At 42.4% G+C, this 19,273-nt stretch overlaps 1 protein-coding gene across 4 annotated transcripts in view; it reads left to right on the plus strand.

Annotated features, from left to right (window-relative positions):
• Positions 1-14,083: 14,083 nt before the first annotated feature.
• The window catches only part of LOC109868675 (formin-binding protein 1), a 105,841-nt gene continuing 100,651 nt past the window's right edge, over positions 14,084-19,273 (plus strand). For 2 of the 4 annotated variants that reach the window (XM_031802261.1, XM_031802263.1), the window contains exon 1: positions 14,084-14,443. In XM_031802261.1, coding sequence (XP_031658121.1) covers positions 14,420-14,443 — 24 coding nt within the window. In that variant the 5' untranslated portion in view covers positions 14,084-14,419. The remainder of the gene's footprint in view (positions 14,444-19,273) is intronic. The other 2 variants (XM_031802255.1, XM_031802260.1) reach the window with 2 other exon arrangements.

The raw sequence follows: 19,273 nt of genomic DNA on the forward strand, positions 1-19,273 counted from the left end.
CTCGCTACAAAGTTTCTCCTTGCAGGCAGTCACTGAGTCCGAGGTGCTAAAGAAGCTCCTTAAACTTGACCTCCAAAAAACATCTGGGTCAAATGGTTTAGACCCTTACTTCTTTAAGGTTGCTGCCCCTATCATCACCAAGCCTGTCTAAACTCTTTGGGGAGGTTCCCATTGTTTCGAAGGCAGCCACGGTGTGTCCTTTATTTAAAGAGGGAGATTAAAGCTGATTTCCAATTTCTATGTTGCCCTGTTTATCAAAAGTTGTGGAAAAACTTGTCAATAATCAACTGACTGGCTTTCTTGACATCTATAGTATTCTCTTGGGTATGCAATAGGGTTTCCACTCAGGTTATGGATGTGTCACTGCAACCTTAAAAGGTCCTAAATGATGTCACCATTGCCCTTCATTCTAAGCAATGTTGTGCTGCTATTTTTATTGACTTGGCCAAAGCTTTTGATACGATAGACCATCCCATTCTTGTTGGCCGGCTAAGGAGTATTGGTGTCTCTGAGGGGTCTTTGGCCTGGTTTGCTAACTACGTCTCTCAAAGAGTGCAGTGTATAAAGTCAGAACATCTGCTGTCTCAGCCACTGCCTGTCACCAAGGGAGTACCCCAAAGCTCGATCCTAGGCCCCACGCTCTTCTCAATTTACATCAAACAGCATAGCTAAAGCAGTAGGAATCTCTGTCATCCATTTATATGCAGATGATACAGTCTTATGCTCAGCTGGCCCCTCCCCGGATTTTGTGTTAAACGCTCTACAACAAAGCTTTCTTAGTGTCCAATAAGCATTCTCTGCCCTTAATCTTGTTCTGAACACCTCCAAAACAAAGGTCATGTGGTTTGGTAAGAAGAATTCCCCTCACCCCACTGGTGTGATTATTACCTTTGAGGGTTTAGAGCTCGAAGTAATCACCTCATACAAGTATTTGGGATTATAGGTTTTCTTTACTCTCGTGCCTCAGTTGTCTTTGAAAGTGTGCTGCTAGCTTTACCAAATAACATTCAGCTATTATCATTATGACTTTGTTGCTGAGTGGGTGTGTGCAGGCTTTTGCTCCAGTAATAAAGTACCACGGTATGAGTCATAATACCCATAAAACCTAGCGATCAAACAAGGAAATGCTTCTAATCGTTTTTCCACCATACATTTTTCCTATAGGGGATTTTAGAAACACTTCAAATAAAGGCTGTGTTTCGTGTAGGCTTACCTGGGCGTGATGTTTTGATAACCGTGTAGATCTCTCTAGGACAAGGTGACTTGTGTCAATGTATTTGCTTGTAAGCCCACACGAAACACAGCTCTTATTTTTGTGTTTCTAAAATTCCCCGCGGGAAAAATGTATAGTGGAAAGCATTTGGAGCCATTTCCCTGTTTGACCACTAGGTTTTATGGGTATTATGACAACTCCACTGTGGGACTCTATGCTCTAACACACCTGATTCACGGTGTCAAAGTTCCGAAGAGCAGCTGATTAGCTGAATCCGATGTGAGATGTTATCCAGTAGCTAGTTCTCCAGAATCCTGGGTCTACACTGTGGTTTGTGAACCAACCAGGGTGTATTAATTATTGCACACCATAGCAAGACATTTCGCAAACAAAAAACAAAAACAAGCGTTTCTTTTTGGACAAATTCAGGGGTGTGTATTCATTAGTGCACACCATAGCAAAACATGTTATGGCACTATTTTGCTTCCATTGGTTCTGGGGCCCTTGTTAAGGTCAACGGCATCATTAACTTTACCCAGTACCAGGACATGTTAACCAAAACCCTAGTTATCTCTGCCAGGAGGTTGAAACTGGGCCACAGTTGGATCTTCCAGATATACAATAATCACAAATCAAAATCCAAAGAAATAGCTAATTGGTCACAAAATAAACATTTTGCAATGGCCGTCTCAGTCTCTGAACTTGAAACCCATTGACAACCTGTGGTTTGAATTGAAGAAGGCAGTCCATAAGCGCAGACGAAGGATATCAAGGATTTGGAAGGATTATGTATCGAGAAATGGTCTATGATCACTCTCAATGTGTTCTCCAACTCAAAAAACATTTTAGAAAAATGCTCAGGGCATTTAACCTTGCAAGTTGAGGTATTGAAAACAAGGGTGTTGAATGTTCACTTCTCTACCATAAGCTGTGAGGCCAGTTGGCAGTACTTCCAACTGGCCTCACAACCGCAGACCACGTGTCACCACGCCGGCGTCTTTACCTGCGGGTTCATTTGAGACCAGCCACCCGGACAGCTGATGAAACTGAGGAGTATTTCTGTCTGTAATAAAGCCCTTTTGTGTGGAAAAACTAATTCTGTTTGGCTGGGCCTGGCTCCCCAGTGGGTGGACCTATGCCCTCCCAGGCCCCCCTATGGCTGCGCTCCTACCCAGTCATGGGAAATCCATAGATTATGGCATAATTTATTTATTTCAATTGACTGATTTCCTTATATGAACTGTTACTTAGTCAAATCCTTGCATGTTGCGTTTTATATATATTTTAAGTATATCTAAGTGGTAATGCCTGAGAAGCCGGTGTTTGGAGGATATATTAGCATGGGTGTTGTTAGGCCCAAGACGAAGTCGAGATCTCTTCCTTCTGAACCCTCATACCTCTGTCACCCAATCAACACAGAAGGGATCAGATTGACCAGGAGGTTATTCAGATGTGAGCAGATGGAAGCAGTTTCCCCTTGATGAGCTTTGTCAGCAGCATGTCCACTGAGGTTGTATCTATGACATCAGACCAGCTCTTACTGGTCCTGTACTCTAGGGGCAGTCGGCACTCATCCAGACCATCAAGAACAAACAGGACATTGTACTTGCTCTCATTAGCGTTTGAGTCTCCTGATTCTTGTAACTTCATGAAAAGCTGACTGAGAAACCCCATGTTAATCCCTTTAGTCTCTCTGATACATGTATGAACAAGTTCCTCCCTCACCACATTCAGCTCCCGAAAAGAAAGTGATAAGATGAACTGGATATCTTGATTGGCTTTTCCTTCATCCCAGTCCAGCATGAAATTCTGCACAGAGACTGTTATCCCGATTACAGTGTGTTTTGTCCAGGTGTGGGTTGAAATAAATAGTTACATTTGATTGATGTCTCTAGTCTATCTGAATTCTTGGATTGTGTCGTGTCGTGTCTTGCCTCATGTACACTATTGACCTCTCCACATTCACCATCTGTGATGTAGAGCTCTGTGTAGACCTTAATGAGAAGTGTTTTATGGCACAGTTTTGCCAAATCCTCAAATACATGCTGAAACTTCTTTATTTAGGTTGGATTGAAGTTTCTGTTGGTAAACATTGTGATAAACAAAATAAGATGTATTACATGTGTTATAAGATCTACCTTTGTATCCCCTAAATAAGTCTAAATAAAGCTTGAAGGTACCTTTAAAAAAAGTGAAGTACTGTCACCCTAGACCTAAAGCGTTTTTTTGTTGATGGTGTATTTGTGTTTCATTGTATTTGTGTCTCTGCGCCACCAATTATTTACCATGTTGTGTAGAATCTCCAGCAGGACATGTCGTGGCTGTAACATGGCCTTCAGTCTCAGCACTATCAGAAGAACGATCCGAAACAAGAGTTTGTTTCCTCAGCCACTTCTTCCTCAACACTGACATCTACTGAGCGAAAACGAGGAAGGGGGAAGGACATAGATGAGTAATTGTTGAGCTTATTTAGAACATCTAGAAATCATCCATTGTGGACCATCCACATTTAAAAATATTTCTTCCATCATAGATAATGCCTCTCCTATGAGCTATTCTCATCAAGATACATTTTCTGACTACTCGACAATAAACAGACGAACAGAAGAGATGGTCCCCAATTTCGTGATATCCAATTGGTTTTTACAGTCTTGTCCCATCGCTGCAACTCCCATACGGACTCGGGAGAGGCAAAGGTCGAGAGCCATTGTTACGTCCGTTGTTAGAAGGAGACCAAGGTGCAGGTGGTAGGTGTACATTTTCTTTTAATTTTAAATGTTCCACCAAAAACAATAAACAACTGAACGAATGTAAAGCTAGGAGTGCAAACACATGCAACACACAAAGACAACATCCCATAACAGAAGGTGGGAAAAAGGGCTGCCTAAGTATGATCCCCAATCAGAGACAACGATAGACAGCTGCCTCTGGAGGCTCCGGACTGCAGATTGTCGCCGGAGGCTCCGGACTGGGAACCCCCGCTGGAGGCTCTGGACTGCAGCTCGTAGCTGAAGACTCTAGACTGCAGCTCGTCGCTGGAGGCTCTGGACTGTGGATCGTTGCTGGAGGCTCTGGACTGCGGATCGTCGCTGGAGGCTCTGGACTGCGGATCGTCGCTGGAGGCTCTGGACTGCGGATCGTCGCTGGAGGCTTTGGACTGCGAATCGTCGCTGGAGGCTTTGGACTGCGAATCGTCGCTGGAGGCTTTGGACTGCGGATCGTCGCTGGAGGCTTTGGACTGCGGATCGTCGCTGGAGGCTTTGGACTGCGGATCGTCGCTGGAGGCTTTGGACTGCGGATCGTCGCTGGAGGCTTTGGACTGCGGATCGTCGCTGGAGGCTTTGGACTGCGGATCGTCGCTGGAGGCTTTGGACTGCGGATCGTCGCTGGAGGCTCCGGACTGCTGGAGGCGCCGGACTGCTCAACCCTGTCAAGCAGCACTGCTTCTTGACCCACTGCGCGCTTAAACCGGAAGCCAGCCGCACCAATGTGTCGGAAGTGCATACGCCCAGCCTGCCACAAGGAGGGACAAGGACATCCTAACCCTAACCCTAAACCCTCCACTAATCCGTACGACGCTGGGCCAATTGTGCGCCGCCTCATGGGTCTCCCGGTCGCCGCCCGCTGCGACACATTCTGGGATCGAAACCGGGTCTGTAGTGATGCCTCAAGCACTGCGATGCAGTGCATTAGACCGCTGCACCACTCATGAGGCAATTGAATGAATCTTGATACCTAAACTCAGCAACAAAAAAGAAACGTCCCCTTTTCGGGACCCTGTCTTTCAAAAGTAATTTGTAAAAATCCAAATACCTTCACAGATCTTCATTGTAAAGGGTTTAAACACTGTTTCCCATGCTTGTTCAATGAACAATAAACAATTAATGAATATGCACCTGTGGAACGGTCGTTAAGACACTAAGACAGACGGTAGGCAATTAAGGTCACAATTATACCACATGAGGGAGGAGGATGTCTTTCCTGTAATGCACAGCATTGAGATTGCCTGCAATGACAACAAGCTCAGTCCGATGATGCTGTGACACACCGCCCCAGACCATGACGGACCCTCCCCCTACAAATTGATCCCGCTCCAGAGTACAGGCCTCAGTATAACGTGCATTCCTTCGACGATAAACGTGAATCCGACCATCACCCCTGGTGAGACAAAACTGTGACTCGTCAATCGGAGGGCATGCTGTCCGGTCCTCTGGCAGTCTCTATGGGGGTACCACAGGGTTCAATTCTCAGGCCGACCCTTTTCTCTGTATATATCAATGATGTTGCTCTTGCTGCGGGCGATTCCCTGATCCACCTCTACGTAGACGACACCATTCTGTATACTTCCGGCCCGTCCTTGGACACTGTGCTATCTAACCTCCAAACGAGCCATCTATAAGTACCTAGGTGTCTGGCTAGACTGTAAACTCTCCTTCCAGGCTCATATCAAACATCTCCAATCTAAAATCAAATCTGGAATCGGCTTTCTATTCCGCAACAAAGCCTCCATCACTCACGCCGCCAAACTTACCCTAATAAAACTGACTATCCTACCGATCCTCGACTTCGGCGATGTCATCTACAAAATAGCTTCCAACACTCTACTCAGCAAACTGGATGCAGTTTATCACAGTGCCATCCGTTTTGTTACTAAAGCACCTTATACCACCCACCACTGCGACCTAGATGCTCTAGTCGGCTGGCCCTCGCTACATATTCGTCGCCAGACCCACTGGCTCCAGGTCATCTACAAGTCCATGCTAGGTAAAGCTCCGCCTTATCTCAGTTCACTGGTCACGATGGCAACACCCACCCGTAGCACGCGCTCCAGCAGGTGTATCTCACTGATCATCCCTAAAGCCAACACCTCATTTGGCCGCCTTTCATTCCAGTTCTCTGCTGCCTGTGACTGGAACGAATTGCAAAAATCGCTGAAGTTGGAGACTTTTATCTCCCTCACCAACTTCAAACATCAGCTATCTGAGCTGCTAACCGATCGCTGCAGCTGTACATAGTCTATCGGTAAATAGCCCACCCAATTTTACTTACCTCATCCTCATACTGTTTATATTTATTTACTTTTCTGCTTTTTTGCACACCAATATCTCTACCTGTACATGACCCTCTGATCATTTATCACTCCAGTGTTAATCTGCAAAATTGTAATTATTCGCCTACCTCCTCATGCCTTTTGCACACAATGTATATAGACTCTCTTTTTTTTCTACTGTGTTATTGACTTGTTAATTGTTTACTCCATGTGTAACTCCGTGTTGTCTGTTCACACTGCTATGCTTTATCTTGGCCAGGTCGTAGTTGCAAATGAGAACTTGTTCTCAACTAGCCTACCTGGTTAAATAAAGGTGAAATAAAAAATAAATAAAAAAGTTGTTGAATCTTGTTATATTCATACAAATATTTACACATGTTAAGTTTGCTGAAATTAAAGCAGTTGACAGTGAGAGGACATTTCTTTTTTTGCTGAGTTTATTTTATAGCCTGCCTTTAACTGCTCAGCTAGATTGTTCTGTCCCATCCTCCTCAGGATCTCCAGTGAGATCTTCACAGCTCCTTCAGGACCATAGGTCTCCACCATCTTATCCATAGTGTCCTGTCTGTCAGCATTCTCCAGTCTGCTACTTGGGATGCTAGAGAAGCCTTCCAGTACATCCTGATTTAGGAACCACTGAAACAGCTTCAGTTCATCAGTGACAAGCTCCTCCAGAGTGGCCAGCAGCCGCTCAGGTGTAGCTGTTGTAGATTACCAGACACGGGGAAACAACAGAACAGGTAGAATATTAACAAGCCCTCCAATAAAAGACTGAGCAGATGCTCTCGGATTTATGAACTATAGTACATTGAAGAAGTTTAATCGTATGGTTGCTTTCCATGTCATTGGAAAGTCGGACATGTCAGTCGGACATTCGATTGCTCTATGATGTGGTTAGCTGATATGTTAAACACCTATCCATGCGTTGTGAGATCTGGCAGGAACACCACCATGGGTCGATTAGACGTTGGATGCATCAACCAAAGATTGCATGCCTCAACGACTGACAGATTTCTATGACATATGTGGTTAGCTGATATGTAAAATACCTATCCAGGCATTGTAAGATCTGCTAACATCTAAGCAGTGGAACACTACTATGATCATATGATGTGGTTAGTTGATATGTTAAACACCTATCCAGGCGTTATGTGAACGTGTGACAGGAAATGACTAGCATGAAATGGTGGAGGGCTACACCACTGTGTTGCTGTGACTTGGAGAAAGTGAACAAAGGATAATGTAATAACACTGGTTGATGTAATAAATAGCTGGATAGCATAATACAACTGTTGAACGGATAATGTAATATATATTTTTTAACTTTAACCTGTCTGTCTCAAAAACAGTTCTCATTTTAAAATGCAGCACCCTGAGAAACAACAACAAATGTCTTCTGACCTCAACGGAACTTCCTGGTATGGAAGTCCTGAGAGGCCCTATGAATAAAAAACAACAACAATTATCTCGTTATGTCGAGATCACAACTTATTTATCTCATGATCACTACATAACTACATGTTTTGTCAAGATCACGAGATCAACAAAAGTACCACGCATCATCCATTTATTTATTCAGATGCATAAACACTTCATCATTGTTGTCCACCATAGTGACCTCAAAGCTCATCACTAAGATAAGGACCCTGGGACTAAACATCTCCCTCTGCAACTGGATCCTGGACATTCTGATGGGCCGCCCTCAGGTGGTAAGGGTAGGTAACAACACATCCGCCACGCTGATCCTTAACATGGGGCCCTCAAGGGGTGCGTGCTCAGTCTCTTCCTGTACTCCCTGTTCACTCATGACTGCACGGCCAGCCACGACTCCAACACCGTCATAAGCTTGCTGATGACACAACATCAGCAACAACGAGACAACATATAGCAGGAGGTCAGTGACCTGGCCGTGAGGTGCCAGGACAACAACCTCTCCCTCAACGTGAGCAAGACTAAGGAGATGATTGTGGACTACAGGAAAAGGAGGACCGAGAACGCCCCCATTCTCATACACAGGGCTGCAGTGGAGCAGTTTGAGAGCTTCAATTTCCTTGCCGTCCACATCACCAATAAACTAACATGGTCCAAGCACACCAAGACAGTCGCCAAAACCTATTCCCCCTCAGGAGATTTGGCATGGGTCCTCAGACCCTCAAACGGTTCTACAGCTGTACTATCAAGAGCATCACTGTCTGGTATGGCAACTGCTTGGCCTCCGACCACAAGCCAAATCATAAAATCAAATCAAATCAAATTTTATTTGTCACATACACATGGTTAGCAGATGTTAATGCGAGTGTAGCGAAATGCTTGTGCTTCTAGTTCCGACAATGCAGTAATAACGAACAAGTAATCTAACTAACAATTCCAAAAAAACTACTGTCTTATACACAGTGTAAGGGGATAAGGAATATGTACATAAGGATATATGAATGAGTGATGGTACAAAGCAGCATAGGCAAGATACAGTAGATGATATCGAGTACAGTATAACATATGAGATGAGTATGTAAACAAAGTGGCATAGTTAAAGTGGCTAGTGATACATGTATTACATAAGGATGCAGTCGATGATATAGAGTACAGTATATACATATGCATATGAGATGAATAATGTAGGGTAAGTAACATTATATAAGGTAGCATTGTTTAAAGTGGCTAGTGATATATTTACATAATTTCCACTACAGAAGGTAGTGCGTACAGCCCAGTACATTGTAACGGTTTTCTTCTGGTGAAAGAGAGTCAGAACAAAATGCGGCGTGGCTATTGGGATCCATGTTCAATCAAACAAAGTAAACACGAATCGAATCAAATACAAAAACCGAAACAGCCAAATACTGGTGGTTAAAATAACACAGCGACAGAACAAGGACAATCACCCACAAAACGCAACACCAAACAGGCTACCTAAATATGGTTCCCAATCAGAGACAATGACGAACACCTGCCTCTGATTGAGAACCATATCAGGCCAAACATAGAACTAGACAAACTAGACATGTAACATAGAATGCCCACTCAGCTCACACCCTGACCAACCAAAACATAGAAACATACAAAGCAAACTATGGTCAGGGTGTGACAGGCATTCTGTTACATGTTTTTGTATTTCTTTGTTTTGGCCGGGTATGGTTCTCAATCAGGGACAGCTGTCTATCGTTGTCCCTGATTGGGAATCATACTTAGGCAGCCTTCTTTCCCTGTTGTATTTGTGGGTAGTTTACTTTGTTAGAGGCATTATAGCTGAAGTTAAGCTTCACGGTCGTGTTCTTGGCTACATTTTTACCTAAATAAATGTACACTCACGACGCTGCACTTTGGTCCACTTCTTACGACGCCCGTGACATATATATATAGCCTCGCTATTGTTATTTTACTGCTGCTCTTTAATGAATTGTTACTTAATTTCTTATTTTTGGGGGTATTTTTCTGAAATCTGCATGGTTGGTTAAGGGCTTGTAGGTAAGCATTTCACTGTAAGGTTGTATTCGGCGCATGTGACAAATAAAAGTTGATTTGATCAAGGAGCCCTGTGGCTGCTTGATGCAATGCGGGCATTTAAGCCCTGAACGATGCCTGACAGGCAACACTGTCTACCAGGCTGCGTGTCGACCCCAAGACCACAGCCAATCGCATGCAAGGACTAGTTAACTTGGCTAGTCTTGTGAGCTGGCTAGGTAGTATTGTTAGCTATTTAGCTAGCTAGCAAGATAGCTTGTTATCTATGCTGGTTGTTAGCTTGCATAACTGATATAGGGCGGCAGGAGCCCTAGCAGTTAGAGCTTTGGGTCAGTAACCCGAAAGGTTGCTGTTTTCAATACCCGAGCTGACAAGGTGAAAAACCTGTCGATGTGCCCTTAATCCTAATTTGCTCCAGTGTATGTGTATTCCTATACAGTGTATCTGACAAAACAATGTGTATAAATATAAGGGACACTTCATAATAATATTTACAGTGGGTGAGCTCCATTCCTGACAGGCTGATCTTATTCAATAGCAGCCTCAGAAGCTTATGTCAGGATGCTGCCTTGTATTAGCCGTCAGACTGATGCATATAAACCAGAGTGGATGTGCTCTATTCCTGGCATTATGAGAAGATTCAATAATAGTCTGTATCATATGTAAGGCTCCTTGCCGACAAGGTGCAGCATCCTGATTTATCAGCCCGAGTCTGCTACTGAATCTGATCAGCCTGCCAGGAATAGAGTACACCCACTATTGATCACATAATGCAGTGACTGCTAATCTGTCGGCAAGAAGCTTTAACTTATGAAATAGCCTACAGGCAGCATTCTGACTATTCAGCCTCTTAGGCTGCTATTGACTCTTATCAGCCTGCCAGGAATGGAGCTCAACCACTGTAAATATTATCCACAAAACATAAAGTGTCTAAATATTAATATCATCCTTAAAGAATATCAGTTATGCAAGCTAACAACCAGCATAGATAACAACACTACCTACCTAACTAGCTCTCTCGCTCACAAGACTAGCCAAGTAAGCTGCGTTGCTGCTTGCATGCGATTGGCTGTGGTCTTGAGGTTGGCACAAAGCCTGGGAGACAAGGTTGCCTGTCAGGCATCGTTCAGGGCTTAAATGCTCTTAGCTCAAGGTAAGGGACCTTTAGCTCACTAACATTCTAATTTATAAACTGATAATGAGCTACAAACACAAATGAACGTGTGATGTTAGCATGAAATGTACATGTACCATCCCTTAGGGTAGCAATCAATAAAAACGTATGCACTGATCCACTGTGGGCTTTGCCAACTCAGAAATTTCTCGTGACCTCCACAAAACAACTTTTCTTATGTCATGATCATGAGAAAATGATCTTGTGATCTCGACAAAACAACTTTTGTTATGTGGTGATCATGAGATAAATAAGTTACGATAAGTGATCGTAACATAATGAGGGAATATTTTTTCTGGAAGTCCTTTCTGGACTTCTGTAATATGGAGCTAACACAATGGTTTGATAAAATAAAATTGAACAAAATAATATTTACATTTTTAAAAATTCAGAAGAACTACCTCCAGATAAGTGGCTGTACTGATCCACTTCACCTCCTCTTTGAAAATGTTAGATAGGCAAATAAGATTAATAATTTAGGCCCACTCCATTCAGTCACTCTGCTCTGTCTTGTAGATTCTGAAATACTTACTTTATGTTCTCCTCTTCGTTTTGAAGATGATATTCTGCTCTCTAGTCTCAAAATGGATCCTGTGCAAAGAGATTCTTAATATCATTTAAACTTCCTTCTCATTTCTGACGCCCACAACAACAACTCAAGGCAATCTCGAACATACACTAACGCCACTGGATACAACTTCTGAATCCACTTTCATCCAACGCCATCTTCTCTACTCTCTACCGCTCTCTACACACGATGCACTACTTGGCCAGGTGAGGTCACCACACTATTAGATAGCATTTTGAAACACCTTTTCCACTCTTAGGGTGGTTGTAAAACTGTTGACAGCCACTAGGTGGAGCAAATACCCTGTCACATCTATTGTCATTGTACACTGCTCTCTACTGCGCTGTGGTGTCTGTCTTAATAGTACTAAGAAAATATTAATGAATTAAAGCTAGAATACTTAATTGTAACAATAACAAAGGCGTTACCCCGCCTCAGTTTAGGTAAAAAGCTGAGCGATGAGATAAATGTAACTACTCTACGCCAGGTCGCAATTGTAAATGAGAACTTGTTCTCAACTTGCCTACCTGGTTAAATAAAGGTAAAATAAATAAAATTTAAAAAACTCTCAAATTCATAGACAGATGTATGGATGCAAGGACTGCCCGTCCATGATATCAAAATTATACTTTCAATATTTTTTTTAAGGCTATACAGTGTTTGTTTACATTTGCATTGTTTACACACATTGTAGTAAAGCAAGCTTATATTTTGAGTTCTGATGGGGTATGACAGTTGAACTAAACGGATTTATAAGTTATATTCTTCAAGAAGCAATGAGTATATCATTAGTTAATAAGTCCAAAAATGTATGTAGCAACTAAGAATTCTAGCTTTAAAAGTCCAATGCAGCCGTCTTTATCTCAATATAAAATTTTTCTGGGTCAACATAATTAAGTACCTTACTGTGGTTGTATTAAAATAAAATTGTTAAAAAGAAGCAAAAAATAGCTTCTTAGTAATGTGCAATTTCTCAAGCAAGAATTTTGCTAGGACTGTCTGGGAGTGGTCTGAGTGGAGAGGGGACAAGTGAAAACGACCTGTTATTGGCATAGTAGAGGGTTGGAACCAGTGGCGGTTGGTGACGTTTAAGATTAGGGAGGACACCTTTAATTAATTTATATTACGGCATATTGGATGAGTGCCATTAATTTCCCTTTCACCCAGCTCAATGTAACATTGGTAGGTTTAGGCTACTACATGATACTCTAATTTCCCCTATACCCATCATAAGGTTCCTAAAACCTAGCCTACGAATTAAAGTTTACAACATAGGTGCACAGGTCGAGAGAACATTTGAACATTTTGAGTAATCAGGGTGACAGATTCAATACCGCCGTGCACACTCTCGCCTGCATCTAGCTGATCTAGTATGTAATCATTAGTCCAACAGCTGCAAATTAGTTTCTATTGTACAAGTGTGTACAGCTGTGTTTATCCCCATTTTGCTTCAGTTTAAGAAATGTTTTTCCCAAAATTTGGCGGAATGAATACATCACCCGCAAACACAGTTCACCTTCATAGCAGCCACATACTAACAGCATGATCACTTTGCTCGTTGTATAATTTCTTCTTGCATCTATGCGCTCTACCCCTTTCACCTTCTCCCTTCGCTTGTGGATTTAAGTGCACAACACAACAGCTGTGACCAGACGAAAAATCCTTTCCAAGTCAAACCTTCATACCATAACCGTTAACTGCGATACACAGCCTACATCGTCGTTACCATATTAGCTAGCGTCATAGTCAACATAGCTACTAGAACTAACGAATTAGTAAACCCTCTACAGTCATGCAGTACAGTGAACAGCAAGCATTTTAGCAGTTACACCGGCGGGCCCCGATGGCAATAAAATAATAAACCCAAAAGCTTACCTTGAATTGGAAGTTCCAGTGTTGAATAGCAATAGCCAGCTAGCTAACATAGCATCCCTCTCTGTTTGAGCTGCATTCGCTCGCTAAGTAAGTGAAAGTGAAAAAATAGACAACGAAATATAGCTATCTCTCTCGGTCTCTCTTGCTTCTCATTCATTGTGGAGGAAATTATTTTGTTAAAAACTGTTCAACTATTGTCTTTCTCTTTTAGTCAACTAATCACCACATTCTATGCACTGCAGTGATAGTTAGCTGTAGCTTATGCTTTAAGCAATAGATTCATTCTCTGATCCTTTGATTGGGTGAACAACATGTCAGTTCATGCCGCAAGAGCTCTGATAGGTTGGAGGACGTCCTCCAGAAGTTGTCATAATTACTGTGGCTATGGAATGGTGTGAGAACCATGAGAACCATGCTACCCCAGAAAGTGCTGTCGACTCTACTGTGGAACTTCATTGAAAAACAGTGTGTTTTAATCAATTATTTGTTGACCTGAATATATTTAATATAGTTTTATCAAAAAGGAAACTTTTTAAATGTTTCAATATTAAATCATTTATGAAATTCCCTGAGGAGGATGGTCCTCCCCTTCCTCCTCTAAGGTTCCACTGTTTGGAACGTATAGTGTAAAATGCTAATCATAACATTGTAATTACCAATTTCCACACAAAAACAATATTAATTCCTCATCACCAGACAACACCCATCTGTGGCTCCACCATCGCCCCAACGACCCCCGCTACTTCTCCTCTTGTGCCTTTTATGAATGCACGCGCCTCAGCAGCTGTCATTCTTGTTTGAAAAGCGGGTGCCCGCACTCTGCACCGAACAGCACAGCGCCACACACACTCAATTTGAAGATTATGTTGTGGTTTCTGTCCATTTTGTAGAAAACAGACAGATTGAGGAGGTGAAAAAATCTTGCATTTACGCACTAGGAGGGAATAAGGACACATTCCGAGGGCGCTCACAAAGAGACCGTCTACCTCAAAGAAATAAAACAATTATACCCGCCTCAGTGGTTTCGATACAGCCCGTCTGAATCGTGGATTATTACGAGGAAATCGCTTTGGAACCATGAGCTGGGGGTCAGAGCTATGGGTAAGGATAATCTCTTAATTTATTAGCCACGATTAGTGGCTATCGATAGTGAGAAACACCCCGACGACTCAACAGTGCTCGCAAACCAAGCCCGAATGTTTTTTGTTACATTGCAATAACTGCAAAACAAGCTACACCGTTCATTTTCCCAGTCGTCAATCAGTTCATCCCAATGAAGGCTAATTCCTATTGGAAATCTATCATGTTCCCTGCCTGCCTGACTGACATGTAGGCCATTGATATGTAGCTAGCTAACTTGTCCAGTCCGATGTGCATTTGTGCCTACTGTAGCCTACATCATAATAACGATACGCACTGAGCTATTTTACGCGTTCAATTCAGTACAATTCAACACAACATAACACTAACATGCTTTTATAAAACACACCACCACTTGATGTTTTTCACTATAGAGCCCAGGCAGTGCTTGTAGGTCAGCTATTCCACTACCATTCCAGATCACATTTGTCTCCCTTGTGATCGAGAAAGCAGAATGCATTATAATACTAACACTTTTATTTAATGTAATTTAATGCTTGTTGGTGTGGTACCTGGGTCAACTGAAAATAAACAGCAGCAGCAGAGCAGTCAGCATTGTAGCTGAAAATTAGGGATGCAGTCAGTGTTTATGACGTTTTGTTTAGGCTAGATGTAGGCAGTACACACACTACATATCCTATGTCCTAATGGATTTGTCTTGGAACCACACCATAGAACAAGGAGAGTCTTAATAGGAAGGTCTGAGTTGACAGGATATAGGGCTGTGGCTTCTCAGAAGCTACTGTTACACACACCACACTGTGCTGTCATTGTCAGCCATGTTGCAATCAGCCAAGTGACAGCTGATTTTCACAATGCAGCCAGTCAGCTCTCCTCCCATGTCTCACACATACAACCAAGACAGCATCATAATCAAAACCGGTTGTGCCACGGATTGACATGAACTCGCTTGATTTAGCGAAAGTTGTTTTATTAACATATTTTAATATAATATTTTGCATCAATAATGATATTTAAAAATGTAAAACATTCTATGATAATGACCTTTATGTGGGCGGGATTACTTTTGCATGCTCCTACAAACAGTTGCTAGCGAAAGTCTACACACCCCTTGCACAGTCTTCACATTTTGCTGCATTAAAATTACATCTCTAAAGGATTACATTAGATTTTGTTTGCCGAGCTCATGCACGTGTTTACATGGTTCTGCTTATGCTTCAGGTGATATAAATCTAACGCACTACCAGCGCTACACAATTTACTCATCTTTTTCAGCGAAAGTAAAACATTTTCCAAATTAATAAAAAAAATAAGAAAGAAAAATGAATTGATTGCTGTATGTCTTCACACCCCAGAGTTATTCATACTTGGTGGAAGCATAGTACAGCTATTAATAATTTTGAATACGATTCTACTAACCTTGCACAACTCTTAGGGCAATATAATCATTGTTTTTGTCAAAATGACTCAAGCTCAGTCAATTTGATTTGGAATCATTGATGGACAACATTATTCAATGCTTGTCACTGATTTTCAAGCAGATTTCAGTCAGGAAAAATTAAGACTTGTGTACTTGTTCCGCTGAAAAATACAACTCTTATCGCAGGTTTAGGTTTTCAGAAAACTATGGCAGTTTTTCCTCTTAACTTTTTACCTGTCCTTTGCACCTTTCATATTTCTTTTGATCCTAACATACTCCCCAGACCCTGCTGGTAACAAGCATACCCATAACATGATGCTGCCACCACAATACTCATTCACACCTGTAATGTGTGCCAATGGTGCTTCCACTAAGTATTAAATATGGCAGGTCTGCCAGAGAACGTGTGGCGAGGCGGGTGTGACTTTTTGATTTAGTTTAATAAAATATATTGACGATACGGGTTAAATAGATGGAGCAAAGTGTGTCATTTTTTTACCGATTTGCCTCGTGATTTGACAATTAGCTCACAATTGCTCTGTCCTTCACATCGGAGTGCTGCTGCAGGCTCCGTGCATGTCTTGACCAATCCGATTCACGGAAATTGTAGGCCGGCACCACCGTAGTGAATGATAAAGAGCAGCGCCATTGAGGTAAGCTCCATTTTGAAGAAGCTAGTTTTCCTCTTCATGATTGGATGAACCCTCCTGATGACCCGGTTGGACATGACTCCAACAGGGTCATCAGAAGGGATCAGCTAATGAAGTTGATGTTGAGCACCTGAAGCATTCACACAAGATATAAATGCATGCATGAGACACATGCATACTTGCCGAGCTCATGCACGTGTTTGCATAGTTCTGCTTATGCTTCAGGTGATACTGGTGAAGTATGTTAAAATATAGTTTTATTCAAAATTCTGGCTTGTAGAGGTCGTGAGAGGAAACTGTCTTGAACTCACATTTCTGCCCGACGTAGAATTCAATGCAATTTAATGTCAGGTTTCCAGGCAAGGGTGGAGCCGAATACCACTGACAATTCCACAGTTATGACGCCACATTTCATCCACCCACCCACCCTGGTACTAAATGTAGACTAGTTAGTTAAGCTACAACAGACATCCAATGTTGAAGAAAGGCTCTGCCTTTATTCAGCTTGTCTGCTTTTGGTGCCCAAAGGCGGTCACCTTAATTCTTAAAAAACTACATTTTAAGAGGGGCTTCAGATGTTCAGAATGATGAATTCCCAGAAGACCACACACATACACACAAATCCCGCGCCATGTGTCGTAAACTCCGGCATGAGCGTTATGAAAATTATAGCACTGCTACAGCAATTTTTACAGAGCCCTAATAAGTGGTCACAGCCTCTGGAATTCCTTGTTTGCCTTTTGTTTCCGATTTTATTGTAGTTGTGCTGTAAAATGATAGCTTGATGTCTCATCATAATTCTTCCGCTGCTCTACCGTTCACTACATACTTCAGTCTGAGACTGCCATCATTGAAGTCATTTGTGGTGACGTCAAAATGAGGGCTGTTGTACGAAACAAAGTCATCAGCAATTGGATAATCTCTAACCAATCAGAGTATCAAAGCCAATGATGCATTTTCTAAATGTCGCTTTACCCACATGTTTTCTGACTCTGGCCCAATTAGGGGTGGACTGGGAAAGAAATCGGTCCAGGCATTTTGAACACACAGGCCAAATTTTTTTTCCTCGAGGCCTCCATACTGAACCATTTTTTTCCTCTTTAGCCCCCCATTATTAGTCTTGACAATTATAATTTTGCACAAAAAAACACTCTATCACATGGCCAATCCACCCTTGGGCCCAACCCATCAGTTTCTGGGACCAATCAGAATGGTTAGAATGTGTTTGTGTTCTAGAAATCGTCGGGGAGGTATTCATATCCAGATTCATTGCAGAGGATAAACTAACTGCCGTGGGTGTGGTATTGCGTTTGTGTAGCCAGGCAAGTAGAATTTGCCAATGGTTAAACATTTACTGGTGAATGTACTGTGTGGGATACAATTAGGCCTAGATCCTAGTGGCCTATTGTGTACTTCATATCTGATACATGCTTCAATCTCAGCGATGGGAACAGGGAAGTTGTAAATTGTGTGTGGTTGTGGCGAGTTCCTTGCCTCCTGCTGAAGTCAGAAACAGCAAGGTCTGGAGAAGGTAAAATCTGGTACGTGTATCTCCTCTTGAAGGTCAGCTCTCCTGGTCTAAAGTTCATGGAGACCAATGTTAGTGCTTCAGATGCCTAGTATTTCTATGTTATGACTTCAGCCCTATTTCTCTTACTACCTGAGTGCCTGAACAAGAAGCACTGCTCTGCTGCCCAGGCAATGGGGATAGAGCATTGCCCCAGGGTGTTCCAAACACTTTCATGTGTGCTTTCCGACATGCTTTCTCTCTAAAAAGCATGTGTTAATGTTGCAAATAATGGTGTATTACAACCAGATGCTCAGTGCTTTGATAGGATTGAATGACAACCAGACACTAGTTGTAGTTTAGATTCCAGTTACAACCAAACAGAACTCTACAGGTGTGAGCTGGGAATGAAGGCTAGAAGTGGTAAAGCTGGTAGTGAGTTCAGTGTCCCTGGCTGTCATGTTAAACTCAAGTTAGGATGGGATGTGCACTGTCCTCTCTCTTTTGTCCTGTGGTGACATCTCTGTTGTCATTTGTAGAACAAGTGCATCTTAACTTATTGTTGTAGGCCTAGTAGAACGAACACGATGCGAGCAGAGTTCAGCCATGTATTGGTGTGTTATTACACTGATTGCTGTTAAATGGCATGCTATGTGACAGACGAGGAAGGAGTGGTGGGGCACCACATGGTGCGTGTCAGGCTCAGCTCTTGGTGTTTTCAGCCTAAGCACAGAGAGGAAGGAAGTGATATTTCAGGAAGTGTGGTCACCGTCACAGTCAAGCTGTGTTTCTCAACCACTCGAGATGAACATCACTGGAGATAGTTATAGGCCTTCCTGTGATGTGACGCTCTCAGCTTTTTTCTGTGGGTCTTGAGGAGAAAAGGCAGGGAAATACCAAAATAGCCTACGCTTAATTGCATTCTAGGTTAAATAATGAGTTTAGCATCATTAGAGAGTGTTCCATTTTGCTAGTAATGGTACATTGCTGTTTTGGTCAGTCACTCTTTTCTGTTTAATTTTGAATCAGTCTTAGCTGAAATCTGTTTTGAGCTATGGCTTCATTGTAACAATGCAGCAACTCGCCAATGCTTTCCGAATGGTTGTGAGAGTGACTTTTGAGGCAGAATGAGCTGTAGCTCTACACCGTATGTGGTAATTCCAGTCATTTTTTCCTTACATCAAATGGACACCTTTGTGTGTGTGTGAGAGTCACTATGAGTGAGTAATACCAATGGGTTAAGATAACAGATT

Source organism: Oncorhynchus kisutch, linkage group LG23, assembly GCF_002021735.2.
Source record: "Oncorhynchus kisutch isolate 150728-3 linkage group LG23, Okis_V2, whole genome shotgun sequence".
Lineage (NCBI taxonomy): Eukaryota > Metazoa > Chordata > Actinopteri > Salmoniformes > Salmonidae > Oncorhynchus > Oncorhynchus kisutch.